Here is a 26,050-nt window from a genome sequence, read left to right as displayed (position 1 = left end):
ACTACTGGGTCCATTCCCTTAAAAGACAATGAAAAAAGGTAAAAACATCACTTGCACAAAAATATTCATAGCAGCTTCCTCCCCTTCCAGTTGCCCTTCAGTTCTTCCAGGTATTCTTCTTGTTCATTATTTTTCTTTACCCTGATCATTTAAGTTGTATACATATTTTTTCTTTACTCTTGTACTTTTTTTTAGGTTTTTTTTTTTTTTTTTTGCAAGGCAATGGAGGTAAGTGACTTGCTAAGTAATTATTAAGTGTCTGAGGCTGGATTTGAACTCAGGTCTGCCTGTCTCCAGGGCCAGTGCTCTATGCACTCTATGCAAATTTAGCAGGTTATCACTAAGAATAGCAGGATGTACACTGTGAATACAAGCATGATTCATTAGCAGGAGAATAAACTTCATAATCAGATATATCAATTAAAAATTCACTGAATCATAAGATTATCTCAATATTAGTTGAGAAACCTTAGACAAAATGCAGTACTTGTTCCTATTAAAATGAGTATATAGAAATAAATGAATTTTTGATTAATATGATGAATAGTATCTATTTAAAACCATCAACAAACATTATATGTAATGGGGATAAATTGTAGGAATTCCCAAAAAGCTCAGGGGTGAAAAAAGTTGCACATTATCTACATCATTATACAGTATAAGAAACGTTTGCTGTATCAATAAGAGAAAAAAACTGAAGGATTTAGGATAGGTAATGAGAAATGAAATTTCTCATTTTGCAGATGATGGGATGACACACTTACAAAATCCTAAAAACCAGCCAAAAGCTATTTGAAACAATTAGCAACTTTGAAAAAGTTGCAGGATATAAAATGAACCCACATTCAATCAACATTTCTATATGCTGCAGCAAAGTCCAGTAGCAATCTATAGAAAGATAAATTCCATTCAAAATAACTGTAAATAACTTAAATTACTTGGGAAGTTATCTCTCAAGACAAACTCAGAAACTGTATGAATACAATTTTGAAACACTTTTCACGCAAATAAAGTTAAATTTAAACCACTGAAAAAATGTCAATTGCTCAGGGGTAGATTGTAAATATAATAAAAATAAAAATTCTATCTAATGACTTATTCAGTGACAGACTAATGATAATACAATAAAATACTTTACAAGACTGGAAAAGTAATAAAATTCATTTGTAGGGCCAAAATATCTAGAATTAAGAATATCTAAAGAATTAATGAAAGAAAATGCAAATGAAGGTGATTTGGTCATACCAGATTTGATTAGATCCATCAACACAAATCAGATAACTGCTTTTGATACCAGTCACCTCAAGATTACAATGAAGATTCCTGTGTATTCTTAGACACTTACTTCAAGCAGAAAAATTTTTGTTTAAAAGGGGATAGAATGTTTATGCAACACAAGGTCTAGTATTTAAAATAGGCTATAACATCCTGTATATATAAGAAATAAAAATGTCTAGTCAATGCACCTAAATTTCATGAAAAACTACAAAAGGAATTTACCAAAATCAAAGAAAAACAAAACAAACTAATATATTCAGAATGGAAAATTGTTCTAAACAAATCGCTTTTTTTCCCTTCTGAATGATGAGACTGTATTTGTCAAAGTATGGCTTCTAGTTTACTTCTAAATGATTTTTTCCCATATTTTTAGATGATGAAATTTGTATGAACTTGAACTTTCTTATTGTGAAATGAGGAATTTAAGCTATTTGATCACTAAATTTCCATCCTCCTCTAAAATTCTATGATCTCAGGCTGTTTCAAAGAATATCACAGGACTGACAGTTAGAAGGAAAATAGAACTGAAGAGGAGAGTAGGAAAATTTTAATATTCTTTATGGAAGACCTTGGAGTCCAGACATTGCTTTCACAGGACTAAAGAAGTTAAGCAATGTCTACAGGTGTCATTTTTAAAGTTTTTGTACTTCATTGATGGTCTAGTGAAACCAATTAATAGAACCTCAGAATAACACGAAAATAAAAACACATAGAATTAAGAGAGAGCAATTATACTGTAATAGTTATAAGCCAAGAAATTAATGGTATTCACAAGTTCTGTAAAAAGTACATCGAGTGTGTTATTAAGATAAAATCCTGGCATTGACAGCTTTCCATCATGACCCATTTTATTTTCCTTTGTCCTATGTAACTATATAAAATTTAAAAAGGAAGGAAACGTAAATGAAAGATTGTACTCTCTTATTTCTCAAAGGAGACATAATTTTTCGCTGGAGCAAACTCACACTAATTGGAAGAGATATTTGTTCTTTTTTAGTCAATATCAGATTGACTTATGATATCCACCCTCGTTTGAAGGAGTTCTTATTTCCCTGGAGATTCAGTGGCAGTCTTCTGGGCTCTTAAACTTTGATAAGCTTGATATAAAAATCTGCAATTTAGACACATTTAGTCATTTTTTTTTGCAGAGCACAGAGTATATGCTGGAGCATTAAAACCAATGAAAAAATAAATGCTTCAATCCAAGCTACTTCATCCTTGTAAAATTTTGAAAACTGGAAGACAAAAAGTTCCTGATTCTTTTACTGTCAAAGGTAGGAAGTCCTTAAACTTTCCTTTTTGAGGATTCTAGATAAAATATTTTGTCACGGTGAGCCTAATATTTTTTATTTCCTGAAAGGAGGAACTAAACTTGCAAAGTTATGATTCAAATAAACCATTAAATGATTTCCAGACTCCCATTCTTTCAAGGAGAAGGAAATACTGGATAATATGAATTGTCTGAAGCTTTGTTCTCAGTTTAATGGACAATATATTCACCTATGAACTGACATGTTTTAGGACCCCTTAACTTTGTAGACTCCAGGGTTTGGATAAGATGTCTCTCTGAGTCAGTTTTTATTAATATGGAAGACATAAATTTTTTCAGTGTTTTGCTATCTATAACAATAATTTATAATAATTTAAATTTGAAAAGTAAATTCCAATCCTTGAATGGGCTCTATCTCTCTCTGTCTTTTTTTTCCTCTAAGAAAAGTGGGATATAGAATTGAGACTCAATTCAGGGGAACAAAAACTATATAACTTATTAACTTATTTTATTTTCCTGAAAGAGAAAATCCCAATGCAAAGTTTTAAAATACAGATGAATAAATATAACAGTTGAGAAAAATCACAAATATGAAACTATTGTCTTAAAAAAACTTCTTCATATTTTGATCACTGAAACATGACATAAAGAAAAATGAAATGAGAAAGAAAAGGACTCAGAGAGTCATTTTTTGCCATTGCAACAAATTAACCCTTTCCAATCCACTCTGTTTAATCATTACTCTCCTCCTGATTGTCTTATTCTTTCCCTCCTCCTCCTTTTCCTCCTCATGCTATTCTTGTTCTTTTTGTTCTTTGCCTTTTTGGTTCACATTATCTCAAAAATTATAGTTATCATTGACATTGTTGCTGTTATCATTACTGATTTTTTATTTTACCAAGATTTGGGTGCACAATTTAAGCACAATACAACATAATATTAAATGGTTCCATGCCAGTAAATCCTAGGTTGACATGAATCAAATATGATTTCCAGCATATGGCAAAGCATTGGGAAGCAAAGTCACCAGTAAAGCAATGGAAACAGTCCAATTATCTCCTGACAATAAGGTATGGAAAAGTAATTAAGTGAAAATAACTTAAGTATGGGGAAACCACTGATGCAATGCACTGTAACAGATTGAATGAGATTGCAGTCAGGTGATGATATCCCAGTCTAGTTAGAATACGTGCAGTCTTGAACTGCAGTGATTTGGTTAAATGAAAAATTTAGTCACAGGAACAATCACTTCAAACTGAAACTTGTCTCAGTCACTTAACTAGGAAAAACAAAATCTGTTCCTCCTTTGTAAAGATATGTCATCATAGAAATATTAGTATTGTTTCCATGGAGATAATTCAAGATTCTTCTGGGCTAAAAGTTTTCCATGGAAAAAACCAACACTAAGAACAATAAAAAAAATTTAAGGAGCTATACAATATTCATGGTATAAAGCCATTTAGTATATATCTAAATATTTCATAACTGGGTCACTTTCAAGTTACTTTCTGACTGAATTTTAATGATGGTCACCACAATTTTGTTTGTTTTTGTGTTATATTCTCTGACTTTTTCCTTCTCACCATAAATATCTAATTATACAAATTTTGTAACACTTTTAGTCTGGAACTCATACATTATCTAAGGGAGGAAGAAATGAAAAGAGTGTAATTTTGAAATTTAACTTTTTTTGTCTTATTTGTTAATAAGTATCAAAAACTAATTTGGAAATGGGAGGAAAAGTTTTGCATTTATGATTTGGATTTGTTGTTGTCACTCCTTCATTCGTGTCTGTTCTTAGTGACTCTACTTGGAATTTTGTTGGCAAAGGTAATGGAATGGTTTGTCATTCCTTCTCCAAGTCATGTTTAGAAATGAGTAACTGATACAAACAAGATTAAGTTACTGAATGAGAGTTACAAAGAACAAATGTCTGAGACCAGATTTAAATACAAGATTACAGTTGATGATTTCAATTTTGGTACTCACTTAGCTGTCCCTAAAAATTTGATATCACAATCAGTCACATTAACATACTTTATACCACTCACAATCCTAGAGAAAATATATCTAATCAATGCGAATATAATCTTATTCAACTGATAGGGAAATGATAATTTTCAATGTATTACATGGTATAACTAATTAAAAGTATTTTTAATATATGGAATAAAATAAGAAATATCATATCAGAGAAAAAATAAAATGGATGTTTGCAGACGAAACTCAAAATTCTTATGTAATTTACAAGTTTTTAAAAATATATAATAGTCATCATGTAAAATTAATTTTTCATGCCTTAGAGATGGTAACCATTAGACGCAGAGGTGCATATATATAGAATTATATGTGTATATTAATAGGTGCATTATTATTATTAATAGATATATAAATAGATGTAAATTAATAGATTATAAATTAAATAGATGTATATTAATATATTAATAGGCACTCTTCTATTTTCGTAAAGTTATTCTATACATATTCATATCTATTAATCCATTCTCTGGAGGCAAATAACTTCTTTCTTTATATGATCTTTATAGTCAATGTGATTATTTGCAATAGTCAAAATGACTGATTCTCTTAAAGACACTGTTAAAAGAATATTGCTGTTACTTTATACAATGTTTCCTTGATTCTGTTATTTTTCCTTTTCTTATTTTGTGCAAGGTTTTCCATGTGTTTTCTAACATCATTGAGGCATTTTAATAATTTTGTGGTCATAAATTGTACATTGCTCTCCCAAATGACTGAATCAATGCTCAGTTCCACAAATAATGAATTAATGTCTCAATTTTCAGCATTCTATCCAGTAAAAGTTACTTTTTAGTTTCAACATTTTAGCTTATGTGGTAGATAAAAATATTTTTCAAGTTTGTTATAATTTCCATTACTCAATCAGCAATTATTTAGAGCATTTTTATATTACAATAAATTGCTTTGAATTATTCAACACAATATAGTCTGTTCATATTCTTTGAACATTTATAAATTGCATTTATGAAATTTTTGCTTGAAAGACATAATAGTAAATTGGTAAGAAGGCCATATTTAGAATCACAGGCTACAAATATGAATCTTGATTCTTTCATTTGCCACCTAAGTGACCTTGAGAAAACTACTTAAAATCTTTTTAAAAACAGTTTATTGACCTTTAAAATGAATGCAATATTCTGTATTATCAATTCCACATATTGGTTTGTGAAACTGCTATATTTTCCAACTTAATAAAAATGAAACTCATGGTGAACAGAATTTTTAATAACATTTTACTGCCTTTTAGATAAAATAAACAAAGATTTGTTCAAAAAGGAAAAAGATAGTTTCTTGAAATTTAAACAAAGATGTTAACTTGATTTCATGAAGAATATGCAGCATGTATTATTTGTGCTCATTCTCAAAATATGTATTAATAAACTGGGACCAATGAAGTTCAGTAAGATCAATTTATATGAAACATTTTATTTTCTATTTTAATATGATCAATATAGTGATAGGTGAATGGAAAGACAATGATGACATTACAAATCAATTTCAGTGTGAATTGATAGATATGTACACATACAAGTATATATACATATAAAAACACATGTTCATATATGCATGCATTTGTAGAATCTGTTATACATGTATATAAACATCGATTTACATATACATATTGAAATGTTTGCTGAATTATAGGAGACTTTCCAAAATGAGGATTTTGATAATCACACTGCACTTTGACCTTGTTGGACCACACTGGGAGTATTCAGTTCAGTTTAATGTGCTACATTTTCTAAAGGATTGTTACAAGCTGTAAGACTTCCATAGACTGACAATGAACAGGGTGAGTATATTGAAAACCATATACCATTTAGCAATTTAAACTACAAGGAAATCTTTTCATTAAAATAAAAGATTTAAGGAAGATATGATAACTTCTTCAAGCATTTGAACAATTGTCATACAGAAAGAGGAAATTGTTCCTCTAATTTACTCCACAGATCAGAAGTAGAAATGATAGCAATAAAGTATGAATATATATATATATATATATATATATATATATATATATATATATTTAGGTTCGATGAAGGAAAATATTTCTTATGGATTTGACATGTGAAATATAATAATAAAAGGAAAAATGAGATTGACTCTAGCATTCAATAGGAAATAAACAAGTACAGTGTCAGTTTTCATCAATAAGTTACATAGTCAAAATCATTTCTTGACATAAAACTTATTCTTTCATAAATATTCTAGAGAAATGTGGAAGTAATAGTTTATGGCAAGTGTGTGTTCTTAGTAATATACCATGGAATATTTTAAGGGTACCAGTAAAATATGTACATTGAAATACTTGGGCATAGACAATGATTCTGTAACATAAGCACTCTAGGTCTGCTTTACTTATGCTATTCTCTTTCATTTATGCAATGATTACTCCTCACATATGTTCTTCCCACTTTCATAGAAGACATAGAGATGAAAAACAACGTGACTGAATTCATCCTTCTGGGACTGACACAAGACCCAGTGAAAAAGAAAATCATATTTGTCATCTTCTTGGTTTTCTACACTGCAACTGCAATAGGAAACCTACTCATCATTTTGACCATCAAGACCAGTCCCACACTTGGGGGAAGTCCCATGTACTTTTTTCTGAGTTACTTGTCCTTTGCAGACTTCTGCTTCTCTAGTAATACAGCCCCCAAACTGATTGTAGACAGCCTCTCTCGAAAACAAACCATCTCCTTTGGTGAATGCATGACACAATTAGTTGGAGCACATTTCTTTGGATGCATGGAAGTCTTGATCCTAGTCCTTATGGCTTATGACCGTTATGTGGCCATTTGTAAGCCTCTATATTACACGGTCATCATGAACCAGAAGATGTGTGGGAATTTAATGTTATGGGCCTTGATGGGGTCTTTTCTGCATTCTTTCAGCCAGATCTTCATTGCATTGAGTTTACCCTTCTGTGGACCCAATGTGATTGATCATTATTGGTGTGATTTACAGCCTTTATTGAAATTGGCCTGCACTGATGCATACTCGGTCAAATTATTGGTTCTTTTCAATAGTGGGGTCGTATGCATGGTGAGCTTTGCAATTCTAATGTCTTCCTATATGTTAATTCTTTATTCACTAAGAAATCATAGTGCTGAAGGGAAGCGAAAAGCCTTCTCCACCTGTACCACTCACATCATTGTAGTCATTATATTTTTTGTCCCTTGTATTTTTATGTACGCTCGCCCCCCAATTAATTTTCCTGTGGACAAGTTGGTGTCTGTATTTTACACCATTGGGACACCTTTGCTCAACCCATTGATCTATACACTGAGGAATGCGGAAGTAAAAATTGCTATGAAGAAGCTATGGAGCAAGAAAGCAGGTTAACATGGTAAACAGGAGACAAAGCCTTTCTCTCCCAAATGTTTTGCATCTCACTTCACTTTTGTCTGCCTCAGTTTCCTCAACTATAAAATGGGAATTATTACACATGACTCACTTCTTTGAATTCAAGGTAATATTTGTAAAATGCTTCACCCAGTCCTTGCAATATAACTGATGTTTTATAAATGATTTTTAATTTCTTCCCCTTCCAAGAATATTTAGCCAGTGTAGAGAAGTGATGTTATGTGCTTGGACTTTTCCCTGATATCTGATTAAAGCATAATACGTAGTCTTTTAAATACTGAATGACCAATGATTCTAATATTCTCAGCCCAAAATATTAACATAATGAGAGCACTAGGCATGGTTACAGTTTCCAATTATGACTGGTGCCTGAATATCTCATAGTGGTGCTTTTTTATGTACGATAAAGCAGCAATATGGATATAGTTCTGAGATTTTGGGGGAATTCACCATATTCCTTGTCTCCTCTTCCCTATTTGATGTTTGAAACAATTCCAGGAGCATCTGCAAAGCTGAAGTGACATGATTTCGTTTACTAGAAAGTGTTCACTCCAATTTAGTAAAACAAAACATATTAAATCAATTATAATTCTTGGGAGGAGTGATATTAAATGGGAAAAATACTATTGACATGAAAAGCAAGGATAGATAGACTGATAGATAGATACATAGATGAAGGATGGATGGGTGGGTGGATGGATGGATGGATGGGTGAGTGGGTGAATGTGTTTACGGATGGACAGAAACACAGACACATGATAGATACATAGATATGTAGATACATAGGCAAATGAATGAATGGATAGGTGAATTAATCGATAATTAAATAGATCTATATATCTACTATATATAGAGATATATAGAAGAATGGGTTCATAGGGAAATAGCTAGAAAAACGAATACAGAGAGAGAGAGAGAGAGAGAGAACATTGTATTAAGCACTTACTATATGTCTGTCAATGTGTTATGTGGTAGAGATACCAATACAAAAGTGTATAAAATAATTTCTACTCATAAACTGCCCTCTGCATTTTGATGGAGATAATCAACACATCAGGTATAATGGAAAGAAGTGAATTACCTGAATGTATAATGAAAAATGCAATAATGGGTGGGTCCTTTACAATTGAAAAAGAAACACCTGTGTTATTGCAACTGGACAAAGAATGTGGAGTAAATAAAATTAAAGAAGTTCCATGACATTTCTAGAATTTTTTTGTTATATAAACTGGTCTTGACATAACATTTCTCACAAATTAGGATCAAAATTATTTTAAGTAAGAAACCCAAATAGCTAATGAAGCATTTTTTAAAGGAAATAAAAAAAAATGAATACTTGTACCTCTTTTACAGAGAAGCTGAAAATGGTAATTTGGAAAGCATATAGGAAAAGCCATGCTCAGGAAATGTCATCATGGTTGATGTACTGCTTGTTTCTGAGAAATGGTGCCATAAGATCTTTTCCAAAACAAAATGACACTGAATTTTTAGCTATCTGTTAATTATTCTCATTCCTTCTGCTCATATGACAAGAAGGAAATTTTCCTGTTTCTTTTGGTAGAAAGGGTTAATCAAATTATCAATTTCTTCTACAATATATGGTGATTTGTATTTTGTATTTGTAATCATGTCTCATTTACATAAATTAAATTTACAAATGTCAAGATTATTGGGGGGAGAAATTGGAGAGAGAAAAAAAATTATGAGAAACGTAGCAAAAAATCTCTATTCAATGTGCATTTTTTTAAATTAAAAAAATAAGCAACCTATAGAAAAAAATGACAGAAAAGTTTTTCATTATTCCCGAATGGGATTTATATGAAAAATTCAATGGCATATCAATACTAAGAAAAATGATTACAATCATCATAAACTGAAAAGAGAACAAAAATTCTTTATACCAAGAAATAAATATATCAACATTTATCTTATGAGCCTAAAACTACAGATGTGAAAGGTCTTTGAAATGTTACAAAGAAATATTTAAAATCAAATTTTGACCTTTTTTATTCTAACAAATTATTATGCATTAATTACAAAAGTGGAAGAATCTTCTATTCAAAATAAAAATGACAATTGAAATTTCATATGTAATGTGAAACTTTTTGGAGTGATTTCAACACTTATCACAGGAACTTATCACAGGAATCAAAGTTTATTTTCAAATTTGAAAGACAAATAATTTCTCATTCACAGTTGATTGATTATAGAATTGATATGCTATAAGAAAATCTATTTATAAAACAATAAGCAATTATTGATATTTGAAAGTTATGTGTCAACATAATTCCCTCATAATGGAAACTACTGGGCAAATAGTTTCTGATACTGGGGATGTGAAGAAACCAAAGCTGAGAGTTCACTCTGAGGATGGCATCTTTTGATGAAATTAAAAGTCTCATAATAATCCATAATTAAAACTTTAATTGTTGCATTCCATGAAGTCATGCACATACATGTTAATGATTCCTCAAAAATATCTTTGATGCTATTGATGACATGTTTTCCTGTGGAAGGGTTTTGCTGCTACTGAACTCATTATCATGAATGAGTGAATTGGGAATGGTGGTTAGACTGGCCACTGTCAACTTCACCAAGGTCCAGGAATTATATTTTTTTAAGAAATGAAAGTTTTGCCTGCAAATGTTCATAATACATTCATGGAAAAGATTTCTCCTGTCTATCTTTTATAATTAACATAGAATTTGTGGCAATGAGGTTCCATAGTGTGTAGAGCCCTGGAGTCCTGAGACACTGAGTTTAAATCTGACCTCAGACACTGTAAACTTACCAGCTCTATGAACTTGGACAAGTCACTTAATCTCATAACTATACAATTTAAAAAAATCAAATATACTTAGAATTTGAAAATCTGCTTATGGGCATAACATTAACTGCCTAATTGGTCTTGAGAAAAAACTTTCAAGAATCCTATAGCAAACATTTTTTTATCTTGGTTCTTGTCCATCCACCATGTCCAAGTGTCCATATATTCAATTAAGACCTGGAATCTAATCAATGAAAGCTACCTATTCTCTTTAACTGTTCATGAAAATCAGATAGAAAAGAGAGGTAACTGTACAATTACCATCATTTTTATACCAACTCTATTGAAATCGAGACTTGTTTTTCTCTACCCTGATTCTCTTTCCAATGTGCCTTCTGAAAATCTATTTTGCTTACAAAAACATTTTCACCATTCTATATGTAGTTAGAAGTCATCTATTCCATGATCTCTTCTACTTTGCTAGATGTTAGAGTGGATAGAGTACTGACCATGGATTAATGAGCAAATGAGTTCAAATCTCACCACAGACACTTGATACTTAATGTGACCTTGGACAAGTCACTTTAACTGGGCAAGTCATTTAAACCTGATCCTTTTATCCAGAACCATTGCTGGTCATCCTGATTCATATCTGGCCACAGGACCCCAGTGACCCTGGAGGGGAATGTGAGACTGATGACATAGCAAGCACTCCCCACACTCAAATCCAATGCAAGTATTAATCATGGCATCATCTCCCTGATGTCATGGTTCTCTTTGAGAACAAAGGCCAAACACCATCATCATCTACTTTGAATACACAGCCAACCCATTAATCTGTTTTCTCAGTTATTATGTTTAACTCTGATTTATTTTACCTAGGAAAATAGATATTCACAACCAATATTAAGAAAGTGATTGAAATTTTGAGAAATTCCATCATTAGGAAGATAGTCATAAAAGTATAAATATGCTGACTATTATAGATCATTTTCTTATCCAGCAGAGTGTTCATCCCTGAGCAAGGGGCTCTCCAGAAAACTCAGAATGAATCAGATCAATCTCATTTCTTAACTGAAATCTTCCCTCCCCTTACCTTGTTACTATGGGTTTTCAGGAATAAGTGTTCAAGATCAGAGCACTTCCTTTTTCATCCCTGATCTATAATAAAAGAAATAGTTCATGAAAATTCTTTACAAATATGATATCTTATACCTATCACAAGTAAGATGATATATAGAGCAGCAGAAAAATTTGTTGAAGAAGCCATTTTTACACCATCTCTGCTCAGGACAAACTAACTGTCACATGAAAAATTCTATCACTTTAGAATTTAACTTTTTTTTTGTTGTTAGCTTAAAATAATTGGTAAGAAGCACCAAAAAAAGGAGAAAATATATATCCCACTATTCAGTCAGTAAGTGGGCCCTCAATCAATTAGGTCCAGATTATATAACAGTCCATTTGATTACTCTGAGTAATAATGTGGCTAGAGTAATGTGTCTATCAGAGAGGAGAGATCTAAGAAAGGTTAGCAAAACCCTGACTTACTGGGGCGCTGTCTATAGTTGATGAATAGAAATGACCTTGTAGATCAAAACCCCATCACTGTTGCAAAACATTAAATCCTCTAAGGAAAGTACATAAATTAAGTTTTGTTCCACAAGATCTATGGAGGCTTAGAATAACCTTACAATGTTATTAACTGACCATCAGTATTTTCATCTATAAACATGGATATCTTGAGGTTACTTTACTCCCCTTGATCCTGTTATCTTTTTGAAACACTCTTCAGTTCTGTTCATATCTAAATGATGATTCAAGATTCTGTCTAGAAATTACCTCCTGTAACTTGAAAATAGCAGTTGATCTCATTTCTCCAAACTCAATATAGTTATAGTTTATGTTAATAAATTCTTTTTTGCTTCATTTGATTCCATGGTTTGAATTGGTTGAAGCAATATTCTGACTCTTCAGTCACCCTACTCAGTTGCTTTAAGTTTCAGGTAAATCCTATCTAAAAGAGTTACTAAAAACAATTAGTTTGCCAATGGCTTGGAAATTTTATTTAATTGTTTGTTGTTGTTATCTACTAAAACCTGAACAAAAAACTCAATGTGAGAAACTGAGAAAATTTTGTTATACCGGCTGGTTATAGATTCAGATTGGGCTTGTCTAACAGAAGAATTATAATACTTTCATTTGGCAGAGACTAGAGTGCAAAGGGATATAGTTAAAAAACCAAAAAGATAACATGATAAAAGAGGACAAAGAAGAGGAGACAAAAGAATTATTTTTTTTATTTTATTATAAAGTCAGAAATATGAAGTAGTCCAGAAGTTCATGAGCTGATAACAAAAAGACAAAATAAATTGATGGTCCTTATTTCCTGTGCCCTATCTAACTTTGGCATTTATTTAAAATGTTTATTTAAATATATAAGTATTTATGTATAATAATCTATGTATATATACATATATACATTCAGACACATGCATATACACACATATAGTATATTATATAGGTACATTTATATATACTGAACTATATTTTTGTATATATATGAATATATGTATGTTTATAAATTATATATATATATATATTCTAATAAAGACCTCTTGATATATTTGATATTTTTCTCATAATTAACTATGGTTGATTCTGTCTTTGAATTGTCTGATATCATTTTGTTCATGGCAAGAGAACATTGGAAAGTTTGTTGATCCTCCCAGGAGAAATTTTGCTTTTATAGATCAGCCATGGATCCTCATGTCTTTCTCCAATACTACCAAAACAATTGTTCAGACTTTGGATTCTCTAACTGGAACATTTGCTAAGTGACATTTTATACTTATATTTCTAAGGGAAGAAAATTACTAGGCACATGGATATTATAAAAATGTGCTTCAACTGACTTTACTCTGACCTAGTGACTGAAGGTGACAAAGGAGTATATTATCTTAGGTGTAGGAGGGCAATTTTTTCTCCCTATTTGACTGTTCTTCCATTTGATATATAATATTGTTGTCATTCCCAAAGAATGAAAGTATATCTAATTCAGGTTTCCTAATTTAAATTCATTTTCATGTGATAATTTTTCATTATTATTATTCATTCTATATTGAGCTGAAAGATTAAGACCAATAATGATTAAGGTGGTCAAGAATTTTTATTTATTCATTTTCTTGAAGAATTTATGATTTTTTGGATGATTTTTTATTGATCCTTTTTTAATATATTGCTTCTTAAATTTTATCTGGACTATATACTCAGTATATATGATATATATATATATATATAATTAGTATATATGATTAAATTTTTTTGAAAATGAATATATACTAGAGGAAGCTAGGTGGTGCAGTGGACAGAGCACTGTTACTGGAGTCAGGAGTTTTAATCCAGCCTCAGACATTTAAAAATTGCCTAGCCATATGATCTTGGGCAAGTCACTTAACCTCATTGCCTTAAATAAATTAAAAAAAGAAAATGAATATATACTAGTTGTTAACTGCAAAGGGATGATATTTGCTTTAAACAAATATTTGTTTGGAAAACTATTGGTATCCCAATTTCTTTGAACTATATTTGATGGTGGTTGTTACCACTAATGAGATGTATAAGACTGTCTTGTTTCTTTTTTTCAACTAATTAATTTTTTCTCATTCATTAGCATTTTCATCTTGGAATAAAAATAATAGCTGTCATTTTATTTGGTCCTATAAGGATTTTAAGGAACTATACAAATACTATTTCAATTTTATGATTATAACAATCCTCTGAAAGCATTGCAGATAAAATACAGCTATTTTATAAATCTGATGTGCATAAGGATTTACTAATATTCTGAGTATCTTTTATAGAGGAATGAGTTTATTTTGAATGATATATAAATAATGAAGGAAGGAAAGAGATGGAAAACACAGAAGGTTTGAGGGAATGGTAGACATAATTTGACTTGATGATTCAATGATAATTTGCACCATTGTTGGCAATTATGTAATCAGCATTCTCCAAACTAACATTTTCAGTTAGACTTTTATTTACTTGTTTATGTATTTTATATGGAAGTATATCAAAATATGTAACATTAAACTGATCTCTTCAATAGATAAAAAGAGAAGCTTCATTTAACTTCACACTAAAGTCTAGAGATCAAAAGATTATTTATCCTTCATACACAAAATGAAAAATCTCCTGAAACATTTCCCCTCATTTATGATATGACTTTCACACATTTTACTTCTTCAACTAAAATCAAAACACATATAGGTAATGATAAAGTTTTGTAGTACTTTGCACCAATCATTGGTATAAGATTATTTTGTAGGTGAAAAAATTTCATAGGTGAAAAAATTTGATTTATTTTATCCTAAATCCCTCATTTTATAGACATGAAAATAGTCTGAGAGATTATATCATTCATAAGGCCACTTTTAAGTTTGTTCTTAAGGTCACACAAAAGATTTCAATTGGTCTAGGATTCTTCATCAATATTATTGACACCAAATTTATTAGTACTTAAATTGTTTTTTGTTTTTTTGCAAGTCAGTGGGGTAAAGTGACTTGCCCAAGGTCACAAAACTAGGTAATTATTACGTGTCTAAGGTCAGGTTTGAACTCAGGTCCTCCTGACTCCAGGACTGGTGCTCTATCCACTGTGCCACCTAACTTCACCTAAATAAAATGTTATTGAAAAATGCAAAGATGGATTTAAAGCACATTTTTACCCATAAGGGTTTAATTATCTTTATAAATTAAGGAGGAAGGTGAAATGAATAAATGATTAAAGGCAAGAAATAACCAGTTTGTAATAACCTTAATTTTCATGTTATTTTAAGATTTTTAAAGTTTTTATTCTTTTGTCATTATCAGATCAATAATTATTATAGTATGAAACAATCCAGAGATTGATGCCTTTATGAAGGAAAGAATATTTTGAGTAGAACAAAGTCTGAGCTGGACTGACAAGTCTTTAGTTAGAACAGATGTATGAATAAATCAATGGGATTGACTTGATTATCTTTAATGAGCAGTAAATGTCAAGAGGTAGAATATGAAAGACAAGGCATGAAAAGAGGAATTCACTTATTACTCCAAGAGTTCTGCATTGAGAAATCTCAGATAAATGGTAGCACTTATCATGCCCTTCATATTTAAGTGAACCAAAATGACTTTGTAATTTCTTTACTTCAGAAATAGTTATTAAATTAAAAATTAAAATTAAAAATTAAAAATTCCATTATGGTCATTTAAAAAACATCCCTGGACAACTCCAACTCAGAATACATTTCTTTATATGATATGATGGGGTGCCAAAATGGCAAAGTAAGCAATAAATGGATTTAATTCTCACATATTCACCTCCTAATATCCATAAAATAGTGTCCCCAAGCAAATCTTGGAACACTAGAACCAATATAAAGAGTAGATGAAACATTCTCTTAGTACAAGGTACTTACAAGAACCATGTACTTCAGTGCAGTCCCAAGAAATTTTGAAATGCCCTACCAGCATCAAAACACACTTGAAGCCACCACTAGGACCTGATAGCCCCAGATAAACTCATAGACACCTATGACTTTCAATGGCACCAGCAACCTTAAACCTCACCAGTTCAGTGTACCACCAGACATGAGGGTCCCTTATCAGTCTCATGGAAACATCATTACTAACATGAGGTCAAGGCTTGAAGCCATTAGAACACAAAGTCTGAGACAGTGTCCCTTCCAACTTGGGAATAGGGTCCAAATTTAAAAGAAAGGAAAAGAGTCAAAAATGTAAAAAACAAAACAAAACTTGAAAATATTATGACTATAGAAAGTTATTATAGTGATAGAGAAGATCAAGACAAAATTCAGAAGACAATAAAAAATGTTAAAACACCCATGGGTAGCTAGGTCATCCTAGAATCAGGAGAAACTGAATTCAATTCCAGCCTCAGACAGTAAATAATTAACTAGTTTTGTGACCTTGGGCAAGTCACTTAGCCCTTTTGCCTTTCTTCCTCCCCTCCAAAAACCCTATAGTAAACATAAAGGAAATGCAAAGCAGTTTCAAGTTCAGAAATAATTCATATAAAAGCTAATTTTACAAAAAAGGTGGTAGAGTAAGAGTGAAAATTGACAAAAATGGAAAAAGAAATGAAAGTTTTACACCAGAATTATGAAGAAAATAGTCTACAACTTGGATGACTGCTTAAAAAATAAGTGATCAAATAAAATGTAGTTAAAAAAATAACTCAGGAAAACACTGCCTTAACTATTTCTGTACAGGAGCATATTAAGTTGAAGATATACATGTTTTCTGAAAGTTTTATTTCTTATTTAATTATTTTTGATTTATTTATATAATAGGAAGAAACTAATATAAACTTCCACTATAATTGATCCCTTGTGAAATTCGTATTTTAGTCCAAATTTGGCATAAAATATCCTGAACTAAGACAAAAAGAAAAAATTAGCACCAAAAGAATTAAAAGATACAATTGGTCTAATGGTAAAGAATGTACAAACTTTAATTGAAGAAAATAATACATTAATATTTAGTGGAGACTAATGACTTTCTGAGACTTCAAGAATCAATGACACAAATTCAAAATAATGAAAAAAAAATAGAATCCCTCATGGTGGGGGGGGGGGGAGTGACCTGGAAAATTGATCCAGGAGACACAATATCAGAATCAATAAAATCCCTGAAAGCCATTATAAGGAGAACCTGTATAGCATCTTAATGATATCAAGGAAATCTACATTGATGGCCTGGAACAAGAGGGCAAAATACGAATTGAGCTAATCCACTGATTACTTCAGGAAAGTAATCATAAGATAAAAACTTCAATGAACATCATAGCCAAATTGCAGAACTGTCCAATCAAAAGAAAAATTCTGCTTTTGAACAGAAAGCAGCTTATTCAAATATCACAGGGTCAAAATAAAGATAATTAAAGATTTGATTCAAACATTAAGGGAACAGAGGTCATGGGAAATGATATTATGGAATGCAAAAGAGTTAGGGCTATAATCAAGAGCCACATAATTGGCAAAATTTAGCATAATGCATAAAATGAAAAATGGTCATTTAATGAAGCAAAAATTTGACCAAAGAGAAAACATAAAAAGAAGAAAAAAAGTAAAACTGGGAAAAGAAAAAAAAGTGATTCCAAAGAAATTAGGTGTTTACATCCCTTCACAGGAAGAAGACTCTTTAATTCCTAAAATTTGCTCACTAATTGTACAGCTAGATGGAATAAACATAGATAGAGTTTGTGGAAATAAGGGAATTTGAAGGAATCATAAATAGAAAAAATAAGAGATGAGAAAGAAGAATACAATGAGGGAAGAGTGAACAGAGGTAAATTGGAGTAAATTATTTCAGATGAAGGGACACGAAAGACCCATTACAATTGAGGGGAATTGGGAGAGTGGGCAATGAGCATTGCTTGAACTTTACTCTCATCAACATTGACTCAGAGAAGGAATAGTATGCACTATTAGTTAAATCTATCTTACCCAAGAGTGAAATAGGAGAGGAGAAGATTACGTAAAGGGGTGAGAAGTGGAATGATTTCTGACTGATAAAAGGAGATCAAGGAAGATGATAGAAGCAAACCATTGATGAGAAGGATAAATGTGAGGAAGAATAAGATGTAAGGAAATAGAGAAGGAGTAATCATAATTGTGAATGAGAATGGAATGAAATCTCCCCTAAAACATTAGTAGATTTTAAAGTAGTTTAAAAATTACAAACATGCAATGTGTTATTTACAGGAAACATGCATAAAATAAAGACACAGAGTAAAAGTTAAGGACTATAACAAAATCTATTGTGAGATAATCCAACCATTTTAGTAGAAATTTGGAATATCAAGGGATATTGACCCAACAATATCACTACTAGATCTGTAACCCAAATTTATAAAAATGGCAAAAGGAACTACATGTGCAAAAATATCTATAACATCCTTTTTCATGAAATCATATATTGGAAAATGGTCAATAATTGGGGAAGGTTGAACAAATTGTGGAATATCAATGTAATGGAATACGATTTTTTTTTAAATTATGAAAAGGCAGATTTCAGGAAAACCTGGAAAGACATGAAATGATGCTGAGTGAAGGGAACAGAATCAGGAGAACATTCTTCATAGTATCAGTGATATTGTGAGATAATCAATTAAGAAAGACTCAGCTCATGAGCAGAACCAGATGAACATTGTACACTGTAACAGCAACATTGGGGTGATGATTAACTTTAACTAACTTGCTCATTCCAGCAATAATCAGGGAAAATTTTAGGGTATCTGTGACAGAATAACATCTCTATCCAGAGAAAGAATTGTGGAGTTTGAACAAAGACCAAAGTCTATTACCTTCATTTGTTTTAGAAAAGTTGTCTTATATACTACATAATTTTGCTATCCAATATTTTATTTTTTTCTTCAAGGATGTGTTTTTTTTCTCTCAACACATTCAATTTTGATCAATATAGCATGGAAACAATGTACAGATTATTGGACTGTCTTCTGAGGGAGGAGGGTGAGAGAAGAGGGAGGGGGACATTGCAAAATTCAAAACATTACAAAAATGATAGGTAGTAGAAACTTGTGTATAATTGTAAAACAAAAAAGATTTATTAAAAAAAGAAAGACAGGTCGTCTCTGCAAAGCAATGATCAAAGACATGTAGAAAGGATACATGAAGGAAAATGCTATTCGTATTCTAATAAAGAGCTGGTGGACTATGAATGAGGATTGAAGCTTATGTTTTCAAGTTTTTTGTTTTTATTTGCTATTTGATCAATTTTTTCTTCCAACTGAGACTGCAGGAGTAAAAAAAGGTATTTTAAGCCTATTATTTTTTCCAAAGAGGTAATGAGAAGGAAATGAGTAAAAATTGGAATACAATATCCTTGTAAAATGATTCTCAAAATATTTTCTATTGATATGCAATTGTGGAAAATGAAACTATCAAGATAAAAATGAAAGGGATAAATCAAAAGAGATAGACAGAAATACATAGATATAGATATAGATAAAGAGAAACAGAGAGGCAAGATAGACATAGATGAACACACAGGGAGACAGAGAAGACAGAAATAGATAAATAGATGCTATATGGCAAGCAGGGTTAATATTATGCCTAGGATTTTGATGAAATTGCCTAATTTCAGCTCTTTGCTTCTTGAATGTACTTCTTAGGCTTTTTGTCCTTGTTAGATGCATGTTTCTCCTCAGACAATGCTCCCAAAGTCATGGCAGACTCTTTCTATGAGGGAAAAAAATCATCTCTTTTGAAGGTTGCATGGCTCAGGTTTTTGCAAAATATTTATTTTATTGCTGCTAAGATAATTGTCCTCACAATCATACTCTATGATTGGTACATGGCCATCTGCAAACCCTTGCACTATGTGACCATTATGAGCAGACATCTAAGTTTATTGCTTATAGGACTGATCTGGGCAGGAGGATTCCTGTACTCTGTGATCCAAATGTCCTTCATCTTAACATTACCATTAGAAGGTCACAATATAATCAATCACTTCTTGTATGACTTTCCCTCTTTCCTAGAACTACCCTATACTGATATAAGTGAATGTAGATTTATGGTGATAGCGAATAGTGGGTTCATAAGTATTTGAATTTTTTCCCTATTTCTTGTCTCTTATTGGTCAGCCTGTATACTCTGTGAACAAGTATCACTGAAGGAAATGGCATGCCCTTTTCACTTGCAACTCCCATATAACAGTTGTGTTTACATTATTTTTTTCCATGCACATTTGACTATAAATGTCCTCCCACCACTTCCTTCTTTGACAATATGGAAGAATTTTTTTTACACTCTTTTTACATCTTTTTTAAATCCCTTCATCTATACTTTTAGAAAAAAGAGGGCATGTCTGCTTCAAGATCAACACTCTATTTATTGCACCATGTATTTGTACCCTCTTTCAGGGCAAGGACTCTCCTTCTATATCCCAAGCATTTAGTACACTATTAGAAAGATTTCAACATTTCATGTATTTTGAAATGAGAGTATCTGAAAATAATTGTTATAACAGAGGAAACATTAGTAAATAAAGTATGTAAATTTAAAATTGCCTTTTTTCATCCAAATAAATATTTGTATTACCTCATGCTCAATCACATTAGTGTGATATATTTTGATTCCCAAGGAAAAGAGGAAAAATAACAGCTGTCAAAGAAAATCATTGATTATAGTATACTTGATGCATGAATGCAAAATAAATAAGGATTAATTTATCAGGGTCTTTGATTTTTGGTGAAAAAATGTGATTTGCCTGTAAACACAATTTTCTTATGTAAGGCTGAGAAACCAAGAGGCCATTGTTCCAGTTCATGGATTTAGACAAGAATGTTATCAACTCTCTTATTGACTTAAAGATATTGTTTTTACTCTAAATAATTATTACAGAAGTACAGTTTAAGAATAGATGGATTAAACCACAGTTTATGAGTTCATCCCTTTTCCTTGCAACTCTTTGAAAGCATGAAAATATGTATATATTAATATTTCATATCTAGACAATGTAAGCAATTCCTTGGAGATTTTACCTTATTACTTCTATTAGGAAAACTTTTAAGAAATATGTTGAAGTGATCCTAACATTCCCTAGATTTTAAAAAGTAGTTTCTTACATTGATACTTTACATAATCTGAGATTTCAAATTCTACAATCATCTTTCCTAAACAGCTATAATATGGTGTGATGAAAAAAAAGTGATCATTCTCAACTAAGTTGTCCAACAAAGTCTTTTTCTTTCCAACTAATAAATCTGAAACTTCATAACACATAAACTTACTCTTCTGACCTCAATGTCTATTTCCTTATCTAGTATAGGTAATGCATAATTTTCCTCAATCATTAACTATTGCAGGACTGCCCAAATTTACTTTTAAAAGTAATTCAGAAGGACCTGAGTTCAAATCCAGCTCAGGCACTTAATAATTGCCTACCTTTGTGACCTTGGGCAAGTCACTTATCTCCATTGCCTTAAATAAATAATAAAAACAACTTATATTGAAACAATGGTCAATATAGTATGATTTGCCTTTTTCTTGAGCTCTGTGGCAACTGGGTTTTGTTTACTAAAGTATTTAGTTGCCCTAGAGGTGCAGGTGTAAAATTGCCTTGTGGGCTTTCAGATTGTGTGGGCTGCTTTTTTGGACAGCCCTGGTTATAGTATGCAAAACAGAATTGAAATGTTATAAAAATGTAATGCATTAAAAAACATAATTGCCCATATGGAAAAGGAGATTAGAACTCTCTGTAGAAAATAATTCTGTCAAAAATAGAATGGAGTTAAGGGGAGGTGATGACTTTGTGAAAATAAGTAACAAAAGAACCTAGAAGAAAATATGAAATATATCATTAGATAAAACAACTTGTCTGGAAAACGGGTCCAGAAGTGATAACTTAAAAATTATTGGTTTACCCAAAAGTTATGACCAGGAAATGAGTTTAGACATCACGTTTCAAGAAATTCTCCAGGAAAAACTTTCTAATATCCTAGAAGTAGAGTGTAAAATAAAAATAGAGGGGAACCATAGATCACCTCCTGAAAGCAATCCTATAATAAAAACTCCCAGTAATAATAGAGCCAAATTCCACATCTCCCAAATGAAGGAGAAAATATTCCAAGAAGCCAGAAAGAAACAATTCAAATATCATGAAGCTACAGTCAGAATTACATAGCATTTAACAGCATCTATATAAGGCCTGGTAGGCCTTGGGATATATTTCTCTTGATGAAAAAAGAGATTGGAATGCAACTGAGAATCAGCTATACAGAAAAACTGAAAATACTCTTTCAGAGGAAAAGATGGACATTCAATTATATAGGGAACTTTGAAACTTTCCTGTTGAAATACTCTGAGTTAAATAGAAAGTCTGATCTGCAATAAAAAATTCAGGAAAATTAAGAGAGATTTAATAATGGTAGACTGTCTGCTTGTCCTTCTGCATGGGAACATATAAATATATGTGTATATATATATGTATATATATATATACATATATATATATATATATATATATATATATATATATATATATATATAAACATGCACACACAGGCAAGGTACAGGAGGGAGAAGAATAGGAAAGTATAAAGAAGGAGTTATGGGTGAGAAAGGGATGTACTGGGAGAAAGGGAAAGGAGAGTTAGAATGAACAATGATATTTAATATAAAAGAGGCAAGGAAAAGCCTTTACAACAGAGTGGAAGGGGGGGGGATGGAGAGGGGGAATAAGTGAGCCTTCACTTTCTTCAGAAGTGTCTCAGAGAGGAAATAACATACACCCTATCTCACTCAAGAGAAAAAAAAATTAGGAAAGAAAAGGGATGGGAGAAAAGGGATGAGAAGGGATTTCAGGTAATGGAAGATAGTAAAGATAAGAGAGGGTATAATATACAACACACATTTGAGGAAGGACAAGATGAAAGGAGAGAGAGAATAGAATTGATGGAAATGTGGAGGGATAGGATGGAGGGAAATACAGCTAGCTATAGCCATTTTGGGAAAAATATCAAAGTAAATTATCTCATGGACTTATGACAAAGAATATCATGCCAGAGACAGAGTTTGTGGTAACTCTATACATAATGAAGCTCACTTTTTTTCTCAAACTTTTTTTTCTTGAGATTTCTCTATCATTGTGAGGGGAGGAGGAAAGTGGATTATGTTTACTTTTACAAGACAATTGTAGTAATGTGAAAAATAAATAAATAATAAAAGAATGACAGAGGTAATACAATTTCATTGTGAAATGATAAAAGTCTTCCTGCTCTCACAATTTCCTCCTGCTTTCTCTCCTCCCAATTGTTGATCATTTTCCCCCAGATACTTCTCTTGTTCATTATTTTTCTTTACCCATGATGTCTTGGATGTATACATGATTTTCTTTTTATGTTTGTACATTTAAGGCATACACGCAGTCCACTTTCCTCTCTCTTTCAATAAATCATTTCAAATGAACAACTAAATTTTCTAGTGAAGAAATTATTTGGAATCATCATCATTAATCATGTAAATATTATATATTTTTAAAAATCACTAATATTTAATCCATTCTTCACAAGAAACATAATAAATCTTTCAAATTGATTGCAACAAACAATCAATCTTAGAAATGGTCAACAATTTCATCCTAGAAAATAACATTAATGAGACATGTCAAAACTTGTGGGATTAAGCCAAAGTATCTATTAGGATGAATTTTATATGCCACGATGCTTAAATTAACAGAAGAGAAAAAGAAAATCCATGAATTGGGCACTTGACTAAAAAGGTTAGAAAAAAAGTACAAATTAAAAATTCCCAATTAAATGCTAAATTAATATTTCTGAAAATCAGAGGAGCAAATTTAATAGCAGGAAAAACAATAAACTAAGAAATTAAACTAAGAATTGGTTTTATTATAATCCAATAAAATGAATCAATCTTTGGATAATCTGATGTAAAAAAGCAATAAGAAAACCAAACTACCATATCAAAAATGACCTAGATGAATTCATCACCAATAAGAAACAACCTAAATTAATAATTCAGAACTATTTTGTCTAACTGAAGGGCAACAAATCTGAAAATATAATTTAAACAAATGAATATATGATAAAAATATAACATGACTATATTAACAGAAGAGGAAATAAAATACTTAAATAAAACCATTTCTTAAAAGCAAATTAAACAAACTACAACTAAACTCCTCAAGAAAAACAATCTTTAGAGTAACAAGTGCTACTAACAGTTAAGGAAATTAGTTTAAATTATACTTAAACTAGTTTAAAAATAGGTGGATTTCCTCTTGTGATACAAGTATGGTCCTGATCCCTAAAGTCAAAACAGAAAAAGAAAATTACAAACCAATAAACCCAGTGAATATTGATGCAAATGTTTCAATTTAAATTTTAGCAAATTTTAGCAAGTTAGCAATAAGATGCATACGATTTATACCAGAAACACAAGGATGGAAAATAATCTTCATAACTGGCCATATCAATGAAAAATTAACTGAAATCATATAATTATCTCAGTAATTGATGAAAAACACTTTGACAAAATACTCAATACTATTAAAAACATGAGAGGGTATTTAAGAAATAATGAAGTTTTCCTTACAGTAATATGTAGCATCTATGTAAAATCATCAGCATGTATTATATGCAATGGGGATAAACTGGAGAGATTCCAAAAAGATCAAGGGTGAAACAAAATTGCCCATTGTCATTATTATTATTCAATATTGTTTAAGAAATGTTTATTTTATCAATAAAAGAAGAAAAAAGAAATTGAAGGAATTAGAATAGGCAATGAGAAAACACATCTCTCACTCTTTGTTGATGATAGGATCATATACTTCAAGAATCCTAGATTATCAGCCATGAAATATTTGAAACAATTATCAACTTTAACAAAAATGAACAATATAAAATAATCCCAAATGAATGACCAATATTTCTACATATTGCCTAGAAAGCCCAGTAGCAAGAGACAGAAAGAGAAATTGCATTTAAAGTAACTCTAAGCAACAAAAATTACTTGGGAAGTTACCTCCAAAGCAAACTCCAAAACTATATGAATATAATGGCAAAACACTTTTCACACAAAAAAAGTCAAATGAAACCACTGAAAAAAATTCCAATTACTCAGAAGTAGACTGTTAATATAACAAAAATGGAAATTCAGCCTAAATTTAATTACTTATTCAATGACACACCAATCATGATACCAAAAAGTTATGTCACAAAGCTAGAATAAATAGTAACAAAGGGTCAAGACTATCTAGAGAATTAATGAAAGAAAAAGCATTCATACCTAATCATCCCACATTTCTAAATTATGTGGCATCCCTTCAAGGCCCATCATTAGCAAGATGATTTCTACTTTTGATACCAGTCACCTCACGATTACAATGAAGACCCCTAAGATTCTAAAACAAGTAGAGGGTTCTTTATTTTTCACATGGACTTGATTTTTTTTTCAGAAAATCAAACTGACATTAAACTTTTAAAAAAGATTTTATTCGTTTTGATTTTTACAATTTTTCCCCAATCTTACTTTCCTCACCGCCCCCCACAGAAGGCAATTTTCCAGTGTATACATTGTTTCCATGGTATACATTGATCCAAATTGAATGTGATGAGACAGAAATCGAATCCTTACAGAAGAAATATAAAGTATAAGACATAGTAAGATCAGATAATAAGATATCAGTTTTTTTTTTTCTAAATTAAAGGTAATAGTACTTGGTCTTTGTTCAAACTCCACAGTTCTTTCTCTGGATACAGATGATATTCTCCA

At 31.1% G+C, this 26,050-nt stretch overlaps 1 protein-coding gene across 1 annotated transcript; it reads left to right on the top strand.

Annotated features, from left to right (window-relative positions):
• The first annotated feature begins 7,021 nt into the window (after positions 1 to 7,021).
• LOC141519667 (olfactory receptor 4C11-like) lies at positions 7,022 to 7,936 on the top strand. Its single transcript, XM_074231842.1, has one exon. The coding sequence runs from the start codon at positions 7,022 to 7,024 to the stop codon at positions 7,934 to 7,936; it is 915 nt and encodes a 304-aa protein (XP_074087943.1).
• Positions 7,937 to 26,050: the final 18,114 nt, after the last annotated feature.

Source organism: Macrotis lagotis, chromosome 3 (assembly GCF_037893015.1).
Source record: "Macrotis lagotis isolate mMagLag1 chromosome 3, bilby.v1.9.chrom.fasta, whole genome shotgun sequence".
NCBI lineage: Eukaryota > Metazoa > Chordata > Mammalia > Peramelemorphia > Peramelidae > Macrotis > Macrotis lagotis.
Note: the sequence above shows the minus strand (reverse complement) of the source record. Positions and strands in the feature narration are given on the sequence as shown.

Bases quoted from the DNA above. Each gene is read 5' to 3' on its own strand.
- LOC141519667 (XM_074231842.1), top strand. From the start codon at position 7,022: ATGAAAAACAACGTGACTGAATTCATCCTTCTGGGACTGACACAAGAC.